Here is a 16,292-nt window from a genome sequence, read left to right on the forward strand (position 1 = left end):
GGATATCTGGAGAATCTTGCCCTTTGTATCATTTTGAAAGCCCAGCATCAAGAAGAGAGAAAATGCAATTACCATGTATATCACTGTAAAGAATGGTGAAACCTGTGATTCGTAAGATGATATTGGACTTCATGCTCATCAACCCTAACTATTAGCCAGGTAGTAGCCACAATCATGTAAAACAGTGTTTTTCAAACTTGGCAACTTTAAGATGTGTGGACTTCAACTCCCAGAATTCCACACATCTTAAAAGCTGCCAAGTTTAAAAAACACTGATTTAAAACCACAGGTTCAGCACTGAACTAAGGAAAGGCAGCAATTCTTGAAGGAAGGAGGCATATGTATGCTATTTTTGCATGAGAACACAGGATGAGTCTTACTTCAATTAATAAAGCCTGAACTGCTGAATGCCCCCAGCAAATTATTTTCTTTGATCCAAACTAGACTTTTAGGGGTGAATGAGTCTCCTGTTTCATCATACCCAGGTAACTGAGAAATAAGAGGTGAACAGTAACCTAAAAATGAGTCTCAAACCATGCTTAAATGCAGTACCTGGTATAATAGCAAAATTGTGGTGCACAGATACCTGTAATCAAGCTCTTTCGCTTAAGTTGCGATCCCACAGTTGTATAGGGATCTCTGCCTGCTTTAACTAGTGGAACACTGGAGAATAAGCTACCTTGGCTGATCTCAAACAGCTAAGTATGGACAGATTTGGTTAATACTTAACTGGAAACCAATCAGGATACTTGAAAGCTATAGATATATTGGGAGTCCAGAAAAACCCAACCACCTCTCCCCAAAGAAGGGATTGGCAAATCATTTCTTTATTGTTGCCAAAAACAAAACAAAACAAAACCCTATATGAAGTCACCAGGAGTCAAGGCTGATTCAAGGAAGACTTTCCCTAAGAAAATTAAATGGTTTTATGAACAGCTCTGCTTTGATTGGACCAATTAAAGATTCATCTAATTCAGGATTTTGTGTACATTAGAGCAGAGAGGCATTCAGTAACTAAGAAGCAGGGTAAAAAAACATAGACTATTCTTCCTTGTTGAGAGTCTAAGATAGACTTCCTTTGGCTATGGAGTTTTTATCTACCCATTAGAATTAATCGCTGCTGGTCGGCCTATCTTTCACAAATGTATTTCTTCATGTCTTCTTGAAATAGCGGCAATTCAGTTAATTGCACGTCCGTCACTGCGCAATTACAGATTCAGAAAAGGGCGGGAAAAGTCAGCGAAGGCTGAAATACAAATACACTATTCCTATTAACAGGATAAACTCCAGAAAGGGCGAAACTATTATTTAGCGGGTAGATCCAATAAAAAAAAAAAAATCCCCGTCCATTCATCGCGACACTTTATCAAAACTTGGCCTGCCTCCACCCCCCCCGCCCCAACATGTAGTGCTTCTGAGTTCTGCCCACACTTCCCTCGATCGTGCTGAGCGATGAAGTCACGGGCTGCCAAAAGTAAAGATCACTTCCGGTGCGCGAGTGGGGAAATGTCGCTACCTGTTCGCGTCATATCCGGCTCGAATGGCAGCAGGAGTCTGATGTTGATTTCTGCGCAGCGCTGCTGGGAGGCTTCGGGTGCTGTTGTTGCAGCCGCCTAGGTACGACCCGCGTCGTTTCTCCGGGGGCGGGACGGAGGGGAAGGGGCAAACCCGCCAATTCTAATTTAGGGACTCGCGGGGCCCTTTTGGAGGGTTGGAGGAATGGGGGTTCCTGAGGTCCCCGGGTAAATGTCGAGGTCGCCTCCTAAGTGAGTTCAGACGTGATTACTTTAGTGCAGACGTGGTTAGATCTGCGAGAAAAGTCGTGGGGTACCCTCGTTGGTTCCGATACGTTTTAGGGGGAGGAGATTGGTAGGCGTCCCTCACCTCCAATTCTTCAGTATACCCAGTTGAGGAAGTAGTTGGTGGTTTTCTGGTGAAATTCATGCGTTATGGAGACTGTTTTGGAGTTCAGGAAGGGGAGGAAACTTAGTTTAAGAAGTGGCAACAAAACCCCGTTTTTGGAATAACGGCTTCTCATCTTTCTGCATCTGAAGGAAAGGTGGAACATGTAGTATTCTTTACAAGCCCTACATTTGGGAGTGCCTGAGAGCTATTTTGAACCAAACCATTATGAGGGAGAATGCAGGGTTCTTTTAAATTGTGATATATTTTGGGCACTATTTTTTGTTCTGAGAGTTTATCAAATTGTTCAATTACGTATATTATTCTATCACTTCATTGATGCCAAAGGGCAGGTAATATGTACTGTGTGCATCTACACCAGTATAGGTAGCAAAGGCAGAGCTGACAGTGACTTGTTTACAAACTTTTCGCAGAGGCAGTGTATAGTAATGATAAGGTCCTTATCATTAGAGAAACCAGCATTCTGGTAAAGCTGGATACTATGCTTATCGCAACTGCCGAGTTCTTTTTTTTGGGGGAAGCTAATCAGCTGTGTGTGTGTTTCTTAAGTATTTGACCAGGGTCCCCTTTCTCTACTGTTGGTTTGGGTGGCATTTTATAGGGTCATCATGTCAAAACGGAAAGTCACATTTGAAGACCAAGGTGATGAAGATGAAGAGGAAATGAGCCTCCCAAAGAAGAAGGTCAGATAAAACTTTGTAGCATCTTTGCCTAATCTGCATGTTTTGGGTTAGTGTTCTCATCAATACTGATCAGTCTAGTGACAGGAGCTCCTAGAAACTAGGATAAAATACTTAGATGGACCAAGGTTGAGGAAGACTATTCTGTAACTTGAGATTCAGAGAATAAAGCCAAGGGGGAACTGTCTATAACAGTGTTTTTTCAATTTGGCAACTTTAAAATGTATGGACTTCAACTCCCAGAATTCCCCAGCATGCCCACACATCTTAAAGTTGTCAAGTTTGAAAAACACTGGTCTATAAAGTGGAAGACTATAGTTATGGAATATATTCTTCAACTTATCAGGAAAATTTAGAGAATCTTACATAGGGGTAACTTGTTAATCTGAAGAGTTAGCTAATTTGCTAACTTGACAATTGGGGAAAATGGACATTGTAGGCTTTCCAAATGCTGAACTTCTAAATTCACTTCATCTCTTGAATAGCTGGTGGAACCTGCTATTGGAGGGCCGGGCAGCCGCTTTAAGGGCAAGCACTCGTTGGACAGCGATGAGGAAGAAGATGAGGAAGATGAAGGGCAGGGTAGTAAATATGACATCCTTGCATCAGATGATGTGGAAGGTAAGTAGAGAATTGCATTTAATGTAGATTTCAGTACTCAGAACTTTCACATTCTTGTCTCTCTTAGTTAAAAAAAACCTCAGTAATCCCAAGATTGTGGATTTTTTAGTGGTGGGCAATTAAGCCACTCTGAGTCCTGTGGTGACCCACCACATAGTCTTCAAACCTCAGCAAGAAAAATGTGTAAGGCTTTATAATCAAGTGGACTGATAATATTGGAGAGGAAGGTTTTATATTTGCCCTTTCTACTCCAATAATTTACTACTTGTTAACAATATTAAAAATTAATATTAAACAGTTATTATTGGTGTCAGGCCAATCAGAAATTGATCTCACTTTTTTTTTTTTTTTAGGGCAGGAATCTGCCACTATTGACTATGAAGATGGTATCCGGATCACCCCATTCAATTTGCAAGAGGAGATGGAAGAAGGTCATTTTGATTCAGAAGGCAATTATTTCTTGAAAAAGGAGGCAGTGATAAGGGACAATTGGTTGGATAACATAGACTGGGTAGGTCTTTTTGCCTAGGCTTGAAGGGAAGACAACCAGTACAAAAGAGATTTTTTTCACTCCTAAGATTTAGGGATTTTTGGTTTAGAAAGAAGGCAAGTAAGTGGGGGATGATTGATACATTCATTTTTGTTTATTTAGCTTGGTATTCCTGAAGCTCCTGAAGTCTCACAGCTAGTATGGAAAAAGTGTGCGTAAATTTTATTTGAAGTAAATGCAGGGGAGTTTTAGGACTGTAAAAAGAAAATACCATGGACAAGCCATGGAATTCTCTGCTATCAGATCCATAATGGTCGTCAGTTTAGACAGTTCTGAAAGTGTGAAGACTCTCAGGGAATGGTAGTGTTAATGGCTACTAGTCTTGATGGTTCTGTGGTGCCTCCAGAAACAAAGGCAGCATGCTCTTAATACCAATTGCTAGGGAAGTACAGTGGAAATAGCTGTTGATTTCATGCCCTGCTTGTGAACTTTCCAAATACATCTGGTTGTGGCCAGTGTATGACAAAAGTGCCCTGATTGCACCTAGAAGTGTAGGAATTGTGTGGTGGATATGTATGTGAAATAACCTGTAGAGTAAGTTATAATGGAGGAGCAGACCCATTTGTATAATTCTTTAGCTATATTCCTATAAATTATTTAGTCCGCCCTTCTTCACTCTCTATATTGAATGGATAAATTCCTAACCAGCACTGCCAAAGGTTGGTGGCAAAGTATGTAATTATAAGCCCAATACATCTTCTGAGCATTAGGATAGCAATGGTTGAGTTAGCTTTTTTCCTCCATGATTCTAGCAAATTAAGGCAGGTAGAATGATACTGAGTCAAGACAGACTAAATAGACTGTCCAAAGCGGGTTTTCAACCCAGTGAGCATTTTGATTGGGTTCAGATTTGAATGTGTATATCTTCTCTCAGTCTCCACATTATATTTGTACCTGTAACCTACTGATATGGTCTAATGCAGTGTTTCTCAACCTTGGGGGATTCTGGGAGTTGAAGTCTACATGTCTTCAAGTTGCCAAGGTTGAGAAACACTGGTCTAATGGTCAAGGTGGTAGACTGGGATTGGGGAGATGCAGGTTCAGGTTCACAATCAACCATGGAAGTTAACCAGGTGATTTCTGGATTACCTCTCAGCCCAACCTACACCAAAATTTGATGGTTGTGGAAAATATATCTGTATTTTGAGGTCCTGGAAAAAAGGTGGGATACACATCTGACAAATAAATAAAACGTAAGTAAGTACAAAGTCAGATATGAGATTAGGTATGTGACAAAATGTGTCTGGATCTCGGATTTTAATGGATAATTACAGTGATGTGTATATATTGTGTTGGAAGTATTGACAGCAGTAGTTGAAAATAAAATTAAATAAGAGAAGCATTGGTCTTCCCTTACATAGCACCACAACCACCATTCCACCAATAGAATTGAGACCAATATAGACAGATGAAGCGTGCTTGCAAAGGATGGAATTATTTACAAGGATAGGTCAGCCATTCATGTTCTTTGTCCAGACCTAAAATCTATTTTAATCCATAATATATCACTTTTCTCTTACCTAATTCCTCCCTCCCTCCCTTCCTTCCTCCCTCCCTCCCTCCCTTCCTTCCATTCCACCAGGTCAAGATAAAGGAGCAGCCTCCTGGACAGAAGAAATCACTCGATTCTGCAGATGATAAGGAAGAAGATGAAGATGATGATCTTGAGGTTGGCCGGACACCTTTGGATAAGAAGGAGCTGCTGGAAAGGATGGTAGACTTAATGTTACCTGGTGAGACAGTAGCTAGAGCCATTCAAAGGCTTGGAGACAAGGGTGGCCCCAAAAGTAGTGGACGTCAGCGGAGGCCCTGGAGCCGCCTCAAAGCAGATGAAGTTGAACCAGCTGAGGAGGAGGATTCCCAGAAACGTGGGTCACCTGATCGGAAAGAGCAGCTGGAACAGCTGTCAGGGCTGGCTGACCAAATGGTGGCACGAGGAGTTTATGAGATCTACCAGGAGACCCGGGAGAAGCTGGCCCTGAGGCTCCGGGCATTGCAGCAGCCTCCTGCAGCAGCTTCCACTGCTGAACCAGAACTTGATATGTTTGCTGAGGAGATTGATGAAGCAAAACTCGGGGAGAAGACATCAGCAGGTGAGAGTCCTTGGTGGGGAGCTACGGGGTTCCGGGAGGAGCTGGATTGGAAACACATGGTTGAGAAGGTTTGCTGAGTTTTATCACAGCAGATGAGGGATCACTTGGGGTGCTTTTCACTGCGTATAGAAAATAACTATGTCAGGGTTCAAGGAGAAAATTCCTCCCAACATGCAAAGCTTCTGTGTGTCAGGAGTTTATCTGGGGAAGCATTGCAACATACAGGCCTCCCCATCTAACACTGTGAGCTGTCCTTAACTATATGATGTTCCATGAGGTGGTTTTTATTAGGGGATTTAGGCAGAATCACTCTGATACAAGTGATTTTTCTCCAGCAGCAGGAAGTCAGGCACACGAGGAGGAGGATGACAACACACTCTCTGAGGTGATGTGGGAATATAAGTGGGAGAACACAAACACATCTGAACTTTACGGACCCTTCAGCAGCTCTCAGATGCAGGTAAGAGACCGAAGGAGGGTAGATGAACTTCTTGTTCGTTTCCTCACTTTGTGCCTATTTTTTTCTCTCTGTGACCTGTTAATGTCCTTTTTTCCCCTTGGTACAGATACCCTTTTTGCTTCTCCAATATCTCATTTGTCTTCTTTTTTCCCCCTGAGTGACTTTTTAAAAAAATGCATCCCCCACATGCATCTCTCCACAATTCTATTTGTTTTGTTTGCTCTCTATTTATTGTTGCTGATTGTTTGATTCTGCACCTGTATATAAATCTTGGGTTGCCTTGATGACTGCTGGAAGGTTTCTGTTGGTGCACATTATTTTGGCCTTCCTCCCTGAGATGGGAGGCTGCTGTGAGAAGGAAAGCATGCTCCTAGTAAGATTGCCTTATTGGTAGCACTGTGCATCAGAGGCTTTTTTAATTACTTGTCACGTTACGTTTATGGTTATCATTGTATTTCCTTGGTCAGAATTTATTCTGGACAGTAAATTTGCCGTGGTGATCGTGCTTGATAATTAAATAGTTTTGATTGATATTGCGTCAGTGGCCCAAAATCCATAGTAACATACCCTATATGCATATCTTAGAATCTGTTCTTTTCCTGACATCCTGTGAATGAATGTCTTTTATTAGAATTTAGAAGTAACATAAACCAAGGGCAGCATGACGGGCAGGCTCAAGCGTAGGATCAGAAATAGTGTGCAGCAGGCAGTTTCCTTGGAACGCCTTTTTTGGTGATAAATGAGCTTCTAGCCCCTTATTAGCAAAACATTTCAGGTTATCTGAGGAACCGTCTCGCCCCGGTTATTTCAGCCCGCCCCACTCGGTCCAGCAGAAGGGGCAGGTTGCAGACTCCACCGATCAAGGAATTTCAATTGGTGGGGTCTAGGCAGAGGGCCTTTTCTGCTGTGGCTCCCACCCTATGGAACATCTTGCCTCCCGAGGTCCGGTGTGCCCCCTCCCTCATGGCCTTCAGAAAAGGGGTTAAATCCTGGCTCTGCCAGAAGGCCTGGGGGCCGGATGGGGGCTCGCATCTGCGGAGATGGCTGGTGGGGTGATGGGTTCTGACTCCCCCCCCCCGCATCTTGAAGGTGTTAGTGCTAAAATATACAGGGGGGGTTAGGACATTTTTAATGTATGCTTGTATTTTAATTATTTATGGATTTTAGCCACTATTGGAGAGATTGGTGTTTTTTCTCTTTTGTTATTGTGAGCCACCCAGAGTCACCCATTGGGGGAGATGGGCGGCATACAAGTTTAATAATAAATAAATAAATTATTAGGGTTTGATTTGTTCTAATGTGGTCCTATCAGATCCCGTGTTGGCTGAGTGCATTTTCGTTGTCCCTCTTGATAATGCTGCTAATTAAGTGTGCCTGTCCAACATCAGTTGGTTGCGTTTCTTGTGGGATTCTGTGCTAGTTTGGTCTGTTTTCTTTAGAATTTTCCGCTTCCTTCTTTTCCCTGCCATCCTTCTCTCTTCTCTTTCAAATTCTCTTTTCTGTCTCTTCAGGACTGGGTATCCCAAGGCTATTTCCCTGATGGGGTTTACTGCCGGAAGGCGGATAATTCCGAGGGCCAGTTCTGCAATTCCAAGCGCATTGATTTTGACCTCTACACATGATTGGAACCCACCTCCTGCCCTGCCAAGCACGAGGGACAGAGTTCAGCCCAGCGGCAGACTGAAAAAACTTGCCAGACTTTGGGGGTGGGGGCAAGGGGACGGTGTGTTGTGTGGGTGCATTTGCAGAGGGGAAGAGGGGTTTGATTCACCATTTAATTCTGAGGATGTTTTGGGTTTTGTGAAAAATAAAATAACCTTAAATTGGGTTGGTTAGTCAGCTCTCTCTATTTCCCTGCTGGCTATTCCATTCCATTGTTACCCTGTAAGTTTCATGTAGGGTAATGGTTGCCAGATACAAATAATCATGTATGCTTGTATTTGCCATTCTCTTCTGCTTCTCTGTGTTTCCAGTAGCATCTTGGGAGTGCCACACACAAACATGACAGAAGATGGGTGGGTAATGAATTTGATAGACCTGATGGCACAGGAAGTATTTGTTCATTGTTTTATCAGCATCTGGAATGTATCTGTGATGGAGAACCTCTGACCTGGGGGATCTGTCTGCAGAGTCTAGGTTTATGTGCTGTCTTTTAACACTTTCTGTCCAAGTATATTCCTCCCAGTTCCAACTCCCAGGAAGGGCTGAAAAAAAATCCTCTGAAACTCCAAAGAGACCCTGTTAGTCAAAGTAGGACAGTCTTCCCTAACTTGGCTACTGGGAGATGAAGCAAGTTGTAGTCAGTATCTCCCAAAGACAACTGATTATGAGAAAATCATGTAAAAAGTACTCACCTTGGTGGATCAATCATCTGATAACTATATAAGATAGTTTCTTTCATCCCAGAGTTTTATCAGGCGGTACTTGAAGCTTCTGCTATTCACCAGCCCAGAACTCTTCAAACAAGGAAGGTGTTTTTTAATAGACAAATACACAGATTTAAAAAAAAAAAAAAGCGTAGATGACTAGCCTAATTTGTAGAATAAAATAAACATATCTTACACACAGGCTTACTTAATTTACAGACATAACTAGTTATTTGCCACATAGATGACACATGAGCAGCTGTGTCCCTGGATTTATAGAAAGGAAATTGTTTTTTCAAAAGATCCTTTAAAAATATAATTTCAGATTTCAGGACGCTGACATAAATAGTTTTCCAGGAGGGCTCAGCAAATTTATGGTACCTGAGATAGAATGTGCTGTTGCTAGCAAGATTCTTATGGTCAAGTAAATAGATGCTTCAATAGTATTTCCTTAAAAGATTCTTTGCCAGTTCAAAAGAGCCTTTCTATAATAATATAGAAGATGATACATAATTTATATGCCACCCATCTGGGGAGATGGGTGGCATATAAATTTAAATAAATAAATAAAATATAATACTGAAAGATCTGCTGAGGAGATGGAATGACTCTTTCGGATTAAAGAAAAGGCTAATGTTTTTATGACTAAACAAGGAGTAGGCAGACAGACATGTTTGGCAATCATCTCGAAATCCATATTTCCTGAGATTCAAGTTAAGCCAACTCATTTGCACAGGAAGGAGACTATGGTAAATTGAGCAACCTATCCTTTACTGTGTCCGATGAAGCAAGCTAGATGTAGATAGGTGAGTCTTATGTTTTGTGTTTTAAATTGATCAGGAAGGGGATAGGAACCTCAATTTTAGGGATGGTGCTGGTGGTTCTTATTCTCCCCTGCCCCATCCTGTAGAAATGAACCGAACCTCATGGTGTCTTCATAAAATTTCTGTGAAAGTTGTGGTTGATTGTTCCTTTGTGTGAAAATAAAGTAAATACACTCATGCAGTTAGAAAACTGAGCCAAGAAAGAACGTAACCTAGCTTTATTCCTGGGAGATTAGCTTTTTGTTTCCAGTGAATTTTATTGTTAGATAAAAGACCAATCTGTTGGGTAAGTCCCTGTCTGCAAGCAAGCGTCGTATGGTCCAAGGACCCATGTGATTTACTCAGCTGATTGTGTCAATTTGCTCTGTAGCAGGGTGGCCTTTTTGGTGCAAAGAAATTAAGCCTATTCAGTAGTGAGTCAGACTGAAGTCTATCTAGCCCTGTTTTTTATCCACAACACTGGGCAGCCGCATCTCTAGAAAGCTTGCCTGTTGATATCCATGTTTAGGATATACCGCCTCTGAACAACAGAGATTCCAGTTGGCAGTTATGACTAAGAGGCATTGATAGGTTTGCCCGTCAGTTTCTCTTAACACCCATCCACCAACATTTTCCTAGGATGGAATTCATTCATTCATTCATTCATTCATTCATTCATTCATTCATTCATTCATATCACATTTATATAGCTGCCCATCTCACACAAAGCGATTCTGGGTGGCGTACAACAATTAAATAAAAGAAGAAATAGATAAAAACAATCATGATAAAAGATAAAAACGTGATTATTAAAATACAACATCATCAAAAAGTTTAAAAAATTTAAATTTTAAAATACACAAACCCCACGGAGAGAAAGAATATTAATCATAATGGAGCCATCTAAGAATGTCTCCGGTTCCCAAGGGCCCTCAGGCCTGATGACATAACCATTGTAGAAGTGAGACCAGCATTGCCTGTTTTGCTCATTGGGTTCACCTGCTGCATTAAATACACCCTGGTCAGGAGGAAAAAGGGGCCATAATAGAGAACTGGTTAAGAAATACTTTGAATAAATACAGATTACGCAAATGAATGATCGAAGCAGAAGTTGGAGGGGCCAAGAATGTGGGGAGGAAATATATGCTGGTGTGGTAAGAGTAGGAAGTGAGATGCAGAACTGCAACAGAGGAGAGGTCCCCGGAGAGCTGAAGCGACAGCATGGTTTCTGTCCCTGAAGTGGAGCTGCTCTGCCAAGCTGCATTCCTCCTTTGCATTGGCTGTGGTAGGTAGTGGAGCTCTTTTGGTTTTTGTGGCTAAGGAACAGGGCTACAAGCGGCCTGGAAAGCACCAGACTTACCTTGCCTTGAATAGCTTTTGGAGAAAATGTCACTACTTCTTTACAGGGCTGGATCAGCATCTCTCATCCAGAATGAGAGGAACAATCGGTGGTGGGTAATTTGTGTCCAGAGTAGAGAAGGATGAGTTGCAAGGTTTAAGCATCTCTCAAAAGCGGAGAGCCTGGATGCTCTTGAATGAATTTCATTAAGGATAACCTATTGGTATTTTGAAAGAAGGAAAGGTGATTGATTGATTGATTGATTGATTGATTGATTGATTGATTGATTGATCATTTATATGCCACCCATCTTACTGTATAAATGTCTCTAGGTGGCTTACAAGTAAAAAAGAAAGCTATAAAAATCTTTACAAAAATATTCAGAGTTAAAAGACGCAGCATCCTCAAGCCACCAACCACCCCCCAACGCTGCAAACCCCCATTGGATCCCCATGCTAGTTGGCAGAGCCAGGTCTTGATGCTCTCCGGAAGGCCAGTTTCACCTCAGGGGGTCAAGATGTTCCACAGGGCAGAAAAATGATGTTAACATAAAAGCCTTTTTATATTTTGCCCTGGCTGAACAATTTTGAGAGGATCGCTAAATATTGCTTTGACTTAGCCCTTCTATCAAGCTCTGTAAAGTAGGTTAAAAGATCACAGACTGAGCCATGCCACCGAGGCTGAGAGACAATGGCGTGTTTAGATTTGTTTAAATTCACTCAAATTTGAAGTAGCACTTCCTACTTCTTATCCTATCTTAGCAGTTTCTATAAAGTTAATATTTATTTAATACCTAATACTGTATAGAAATCAGTACTAGAAAGGACAGAGTATATATTCTCCCCTAGCCATGGAATTAATTTTCTCTGATAGGCTGTCTTCTGACAGCCTAATGAGTTTTCAAGCCAATGATTAAAATATGTGATTGCGCTTAAGCTTCATAACCCTTTTATATGGGATAATACAAAATCACTGCCTGAGGAGATACAACATAAGGAGCATTCTAAGACTTTATAAAATGTCATGTTATCCATTTCAGAACATGAACAATATAGTCTAATTATGTCATCAATTTATATCTACCTTTCAACTAGCTGATTTTAGATTTCCAGCTGAGCCCTATGAAATTAACCAAGCTTTAGCTGTTAGAATTATTTTCGTCATTAATTTCAGTAGTACTTTTCACAAGTACCTTGATGTGAACAATCTTCACAAGAAGCAGTAATACCAATTTCTGAACCACAGCCAAATGTATCTTCAATCTCAGACCAGCTTAAACCAATAGTAGGTTTGGTTAAAGTTGCATTTTGCATTTATGCTGCAATTCCACCCCCCCAAAAAGGAACAAAATGGAATCTTTACATAGATTATTTTCATTCTAATGAAGCCTAATTTAAGGAGGTCTTGATAATCCAGATCCCTTGATTTGCTGCAAGTGCAAATCCTGCCCTAGAAATCTAGTGTCTTAAACTAATCCTAGACAGCAGCCAGGAACTTGTGATGCTAGACTGAATGTATGCAAAAGATAGTGCCAATTTTTAAATGCAACAATTTCCCAGCGGGGGTGTGCAAAGCACATCATTTCAAACTGTTTTGAGCATGAAACTTCCCATTCGGAAGTCAAAACTGCTGTGCTGAGCATTCTGGCAGTATTTTGAACATGGGACATAGAGTGTGAAACTCTTCCAAAACACTTAGCCCATATTGTATCTGAAACAGCCATTTCAGATTTGAAATGCTTCAAAATAAGATAGTTCTATTGCATAATACAAAGTGCTTTTCCTTCCTTTTATTTAGTAAATCCTATTCTTAATCTCATTTACATTCCATTTTTTATTGCTGCTTTATTTGATGGGCTTTATTCTGCATATTTTTTACCACAGTTTGTTTTTATTTCTATTGATTGATAATTTATTGTAAGCCATCTTTGATTACTTCTCTGAATTCCAAAGTAAGGAACAGGTGAGGAAACAGAGTAGGTTGTTCCACTTTAGTATGAGTATAGCTATTTTATTGTATTTATTTTATTCAATTTGGACACCATCTGACTCCAACTGACTCTGGGTAGTTCACAGATACTAACATTAATAAAAACACTGCAAACCAAAAATAAGATGGGATCCAGGTGCAAGATTCAGATAGAAAACAAAAATAGCAAACTCACCCAGTGGGTTCCAGCTGTCTCATCCTCAGATCAAGGAGAACAACCAAGTCTTCAAGGCTTTATGGAACACCAACAAGGTGGGAGCAACATGGATTTCAAGGGGGATAACATTCCAAAGGTGAGGCACCACAATAGAGAAGGTACACTTCCTGAGTCCTGATGGATGGCATTGTTTAATTGAAGGTACTTTGAATGCACCAACTCTGCCAACACATACTGGCCAGACAGAAACCATGGGAGATAGACTGTCAAGTAATCTGGCCCTATGCCATGTAGGGCTTTATAGGTAATAACTAGCACCTTGATTCACACCCAGAAGCAGACTGGCAAAAAGTGCAGCTTGCAGAGCAGGGGTGTGATATGGGCATATTGAGGCATACACATCACTGACCACACTGCTGCGTTCTGGACTGGCTGAAGCTTCTGAGTGGTTTTCAAAGGCAGCCCCATGTACAGCCATTGTAGTAGTCAAGCCATGAGGTGACTAGGGCATGAGTGACAGTCTGAAGGGTCTCCCACTCCAAGAAAGGGTGGAACTGGTACACCAGATAGAGCTGAACAGAGTCCACTACTTTGAGTGAAGAAGTGCTACCCCATCTAAGAGTATGGATAGAAAGTTCTTGGATCCAGGGAGCCTTAAAACCCAGAGCCATTTAGACCCAACTACAGGTCACCTCTCTGGCTGCCTTAACAACCAGGAGGGACCTGAGACCAATAAGGATGTGGCTGAACTAACAGATCAGAGAACATTGTCCTCTTCCTCAGGTGTCACCAACTCAAACTTATTCCACATCACATCACATGACTGAGCCCCGGCCACCTCAGTCAGACTTGCCAAGTCAGAGTTCAGCTTGGAGTGGATCTGAGTGACTTTCTCTGCCAAATACCCTGAATATTCTTCACAGTGGCCTATCTCTCCCCAGCAGGGACTGGGTCACCCTAAAAAGGGCCACTGGATGGCCATCAATGGACGTGATAAAGGCATCAACAGCAGCAATCCCAAGGGTTCCCTTAAGCCCAACTTCAACCAGAACGCTTCACATCCTATTATCTGCAGAACAGAACCTCTGAAAGCCTATAGGGGTGGTAACATTACCAAGCACACACAAAAAACTGTTAGTTTTTGTCTACATGCTTGAACGAGAGAGAGAGAGAGATGAGGGTGGCCATATTTCACTAATACAGGTAGTCCTCGCTTAATGACGGTAATTGGAACTGGCAACTCCATCACTAAGTGACGTGATCGTAAAGTGCAATATCACATGACTGCCCTGACTTACGACAGCAGTTGCGGTTGCCATCGTTAAGTGAATCACCTGCAGTTGTTAAGCGTGACATCATGTCATCATGACTTGTGAGCTCCTGCCAGCTTTCCTGTTGACTTTGTTTGTTGGAAGCCAGCAGTGAAGGTCACAAATGGTGATCATGTGACTGCAGGACACTATGGCTGTCATAATGGTGAGCCAGTCGCTGAGCACCCGAATCATGATTGCAGAGATGCTGCGATGGCCGCAACTACAAGGACTGGTCATAAGTCTCCTCATTCAGCACCATCATAACTTCCAACAGTCACTTAACAAGTGGTCATTAAGCGAGGACTACCTGTACCTTCTCTTCCATTGGGAATTTATTTTGATACATAAGAGAAAATTCAAGGATATTATCCCTCAGGCTGAAATGGTCTACTCAATTCCATTATCCCTGGGCTTAACTCCAGTATGTACCACACTTGAAGCAGCCAAAAAGTTTTTTTAGAGGAATCTATGCAAGCTGTCCCACTAAGTAATATTTATTTATTTACTTACTTATTTAACATATTTCTATGCTGCCTCAATCAAAATGAGTTTTGGTGGTTTACATAGAAAAAAAATACTAGAATATGGGGAGGGAGATTGTGGCCCTTCAAGTTTTGCAACTTGTCTCTAAAGTACAGAGCAGTCATGTTGTTTAAGTGATGTATGATGGGACGTGTATGTTTTGGTGCTCCTTTGTGAATGGCTGTGTGGTGTAGGGCAAGATTGCCTTTGTGGTCCAAGTTCTTCCAGTGCTGCTGTTTGAGCTCTCTTTTATTAGACAAGGTGAAGAGCGTGATGCGTTTAGCTGCTCTTTGCCAGGGTCTTGCACCGGTCTCCTCGGGCAAAGCCTCCAGACCTTTAGAAGAGCCTTGACAGTTGCTCTGGTTCTTTCCTGTTCTTGTTATTCATATTATCCATGCAGTCAAAGGGCAACAGCAGTTCGTTTCACTTTCCTTTTTATTTTTCATGAGCAGACATGCTGAGCTTCTGCTTTTCCTAATGCTGCCTGTCTTCTGCTTCAGCTTGGCCTTCTACTACTGGGCCACCAAGGGCATTTTGCTCAAGAAAAGTCACAAGGGATATAGACAGTTAGTATGGGGACTTGGTGCCTGGTATTTCATGTCTGAGGTACTCCTGTACTTTCTTGAGGAAGAACTGCTATGCACTGTTTAGGGAAGTGAAAGAGTTATTCACAATAATGAATTTTCTCCCTGTAACACGCAGCCATGTATGTTCTGATGCATTTTATGTTGAAATATGCAGAAATAAGGGGCTTAAAAACAACTTACAGAATCAAATTGCCTGTCTTCACCAGGACAGCTGTAGAAGAGATACAGATTTGTGGAAAAGAAAAATAGGTGATTTGTCACCTCACTTTGTGAAGGATGTTGGGGCAGGGAAGATGTTCAAGAACAGCCACCGTTTCTTATCTTCATATGTGGGTCAAAACAAAGCTCATTCCATGGTAAAGGAAATGAAATGAAGTTGAAATGCTAAAGGTGAAAGCATTTGTATCCCAATACAGCCAGAGGTAGCTATGAGTTTCTCTGGAGGTTTTGAGTGTTCAAAGCATATAACCCATTTTATTGGGTGTGTTCACATGACACCTTTAGCCACTACAAAGAACATGAATACATACCACTATTGTGGCACTAATTGCACTTCTCGATGACATTTGGGGGTAGTATATCCATCTTAGCCCTCCTTAATTTCTCAGTGGCTTTTGATGTCATCAATCATGGTATCCTTCTGGACCTGTTGAGGGGGTTGGGAGTGGGAGACAATGACCTCCAGTGGTTTTCCTCTTTCCTCCAAGCCACTCCCAGCAGGTGTTGGTAAGGAGGGAGAGGTCCAGCCCTAGGCTCCTGCATTGTGCATTGCTGCAGGGCTCAATTCTCTCCCCACTCCTTTTTAATATCTACATGGAACAACTGGGTGAGGTCATCTGTTGGTATAGGGCTAAGTATCATCAATATGTTGATGATACTCAGTTGTAAC

General features: G+C 41.7%; 2 protein-coding genes across 3 annotated transcripts in view; both read left to right on the plus strand.

Moving 5' to 3' along the window:
- The first annotated feature begins 1,504 nt into the window (after positions 1-1,504).
- On the plus strand, positions 1,505-9,208 carry CD2BP2 (CD2 cytoplasmic tail binding protein 2). Of its 2 annotated transcripts, none has more exons than XM_007432230.3 (7): positions 1,505-1,617; positions 2,525-2,606; positions 3,089-3,224; positions 3,578-3,735; positions 5,357-5,867; positions 6,203-6,327; positions 7,839-9,208. In XM_007432230.3, exons 2-7 carry the CDS (start codon positions 2,532-2,534, stop codon positions 7,947-7,949), a joined length of 1,116 nt encoding a protein of 371 aa, XP_007432292.1. In that variant the 5' UTR covers positions 1,505-1,617; positions 2,525-2,531; the 3' UTR covers positions 7,950-9,208. The 2 variants fall into 2 exon arrangements, with proteins under 2 accessions (XP_007432292.1, XP_007432293.1); XM_007432231.4 differs by having other exon boundaries at positions 6,206-6,327.
- Positions 9,209-9,357: 149 nt separating this feature from the next.
- The window catches only part of LOC107326225 (integrin alpha-D-like), a 36,112-nt gene continuing 29,177 nt past the window's right edge, over positions 9,358-16,292 (plus strand). The window contains exon 1 of the mRNA XM_025169205.2: positions 9,358-10,781. Within this exon, the coding sequence (XP_025024973.2) occupies positions 10,718-10,781 (64 nt within the window). The 5' untranslated portion in view covers positions 9,358-10,717. The remainder of the gene's footprint in view (positions 10,782-16,292) is intronic.

The sequence above is a fragment of the Python bivittatus genome, unplaced genomic scaffold, assembly GCF_059951505.1.
Source record: "Python bivittatus isolate LINGU-HERP-01145 unplaced genomic scaffold, Pbiv_v1 ctg000440_np1212, whole genome shotgun sequence".
Taxonomy (NCBI): Eukaryota; Metazoa; Chordata; class Lepidosauria; order Squamata; family Pythonidae; genus Python; species Python bivittatus.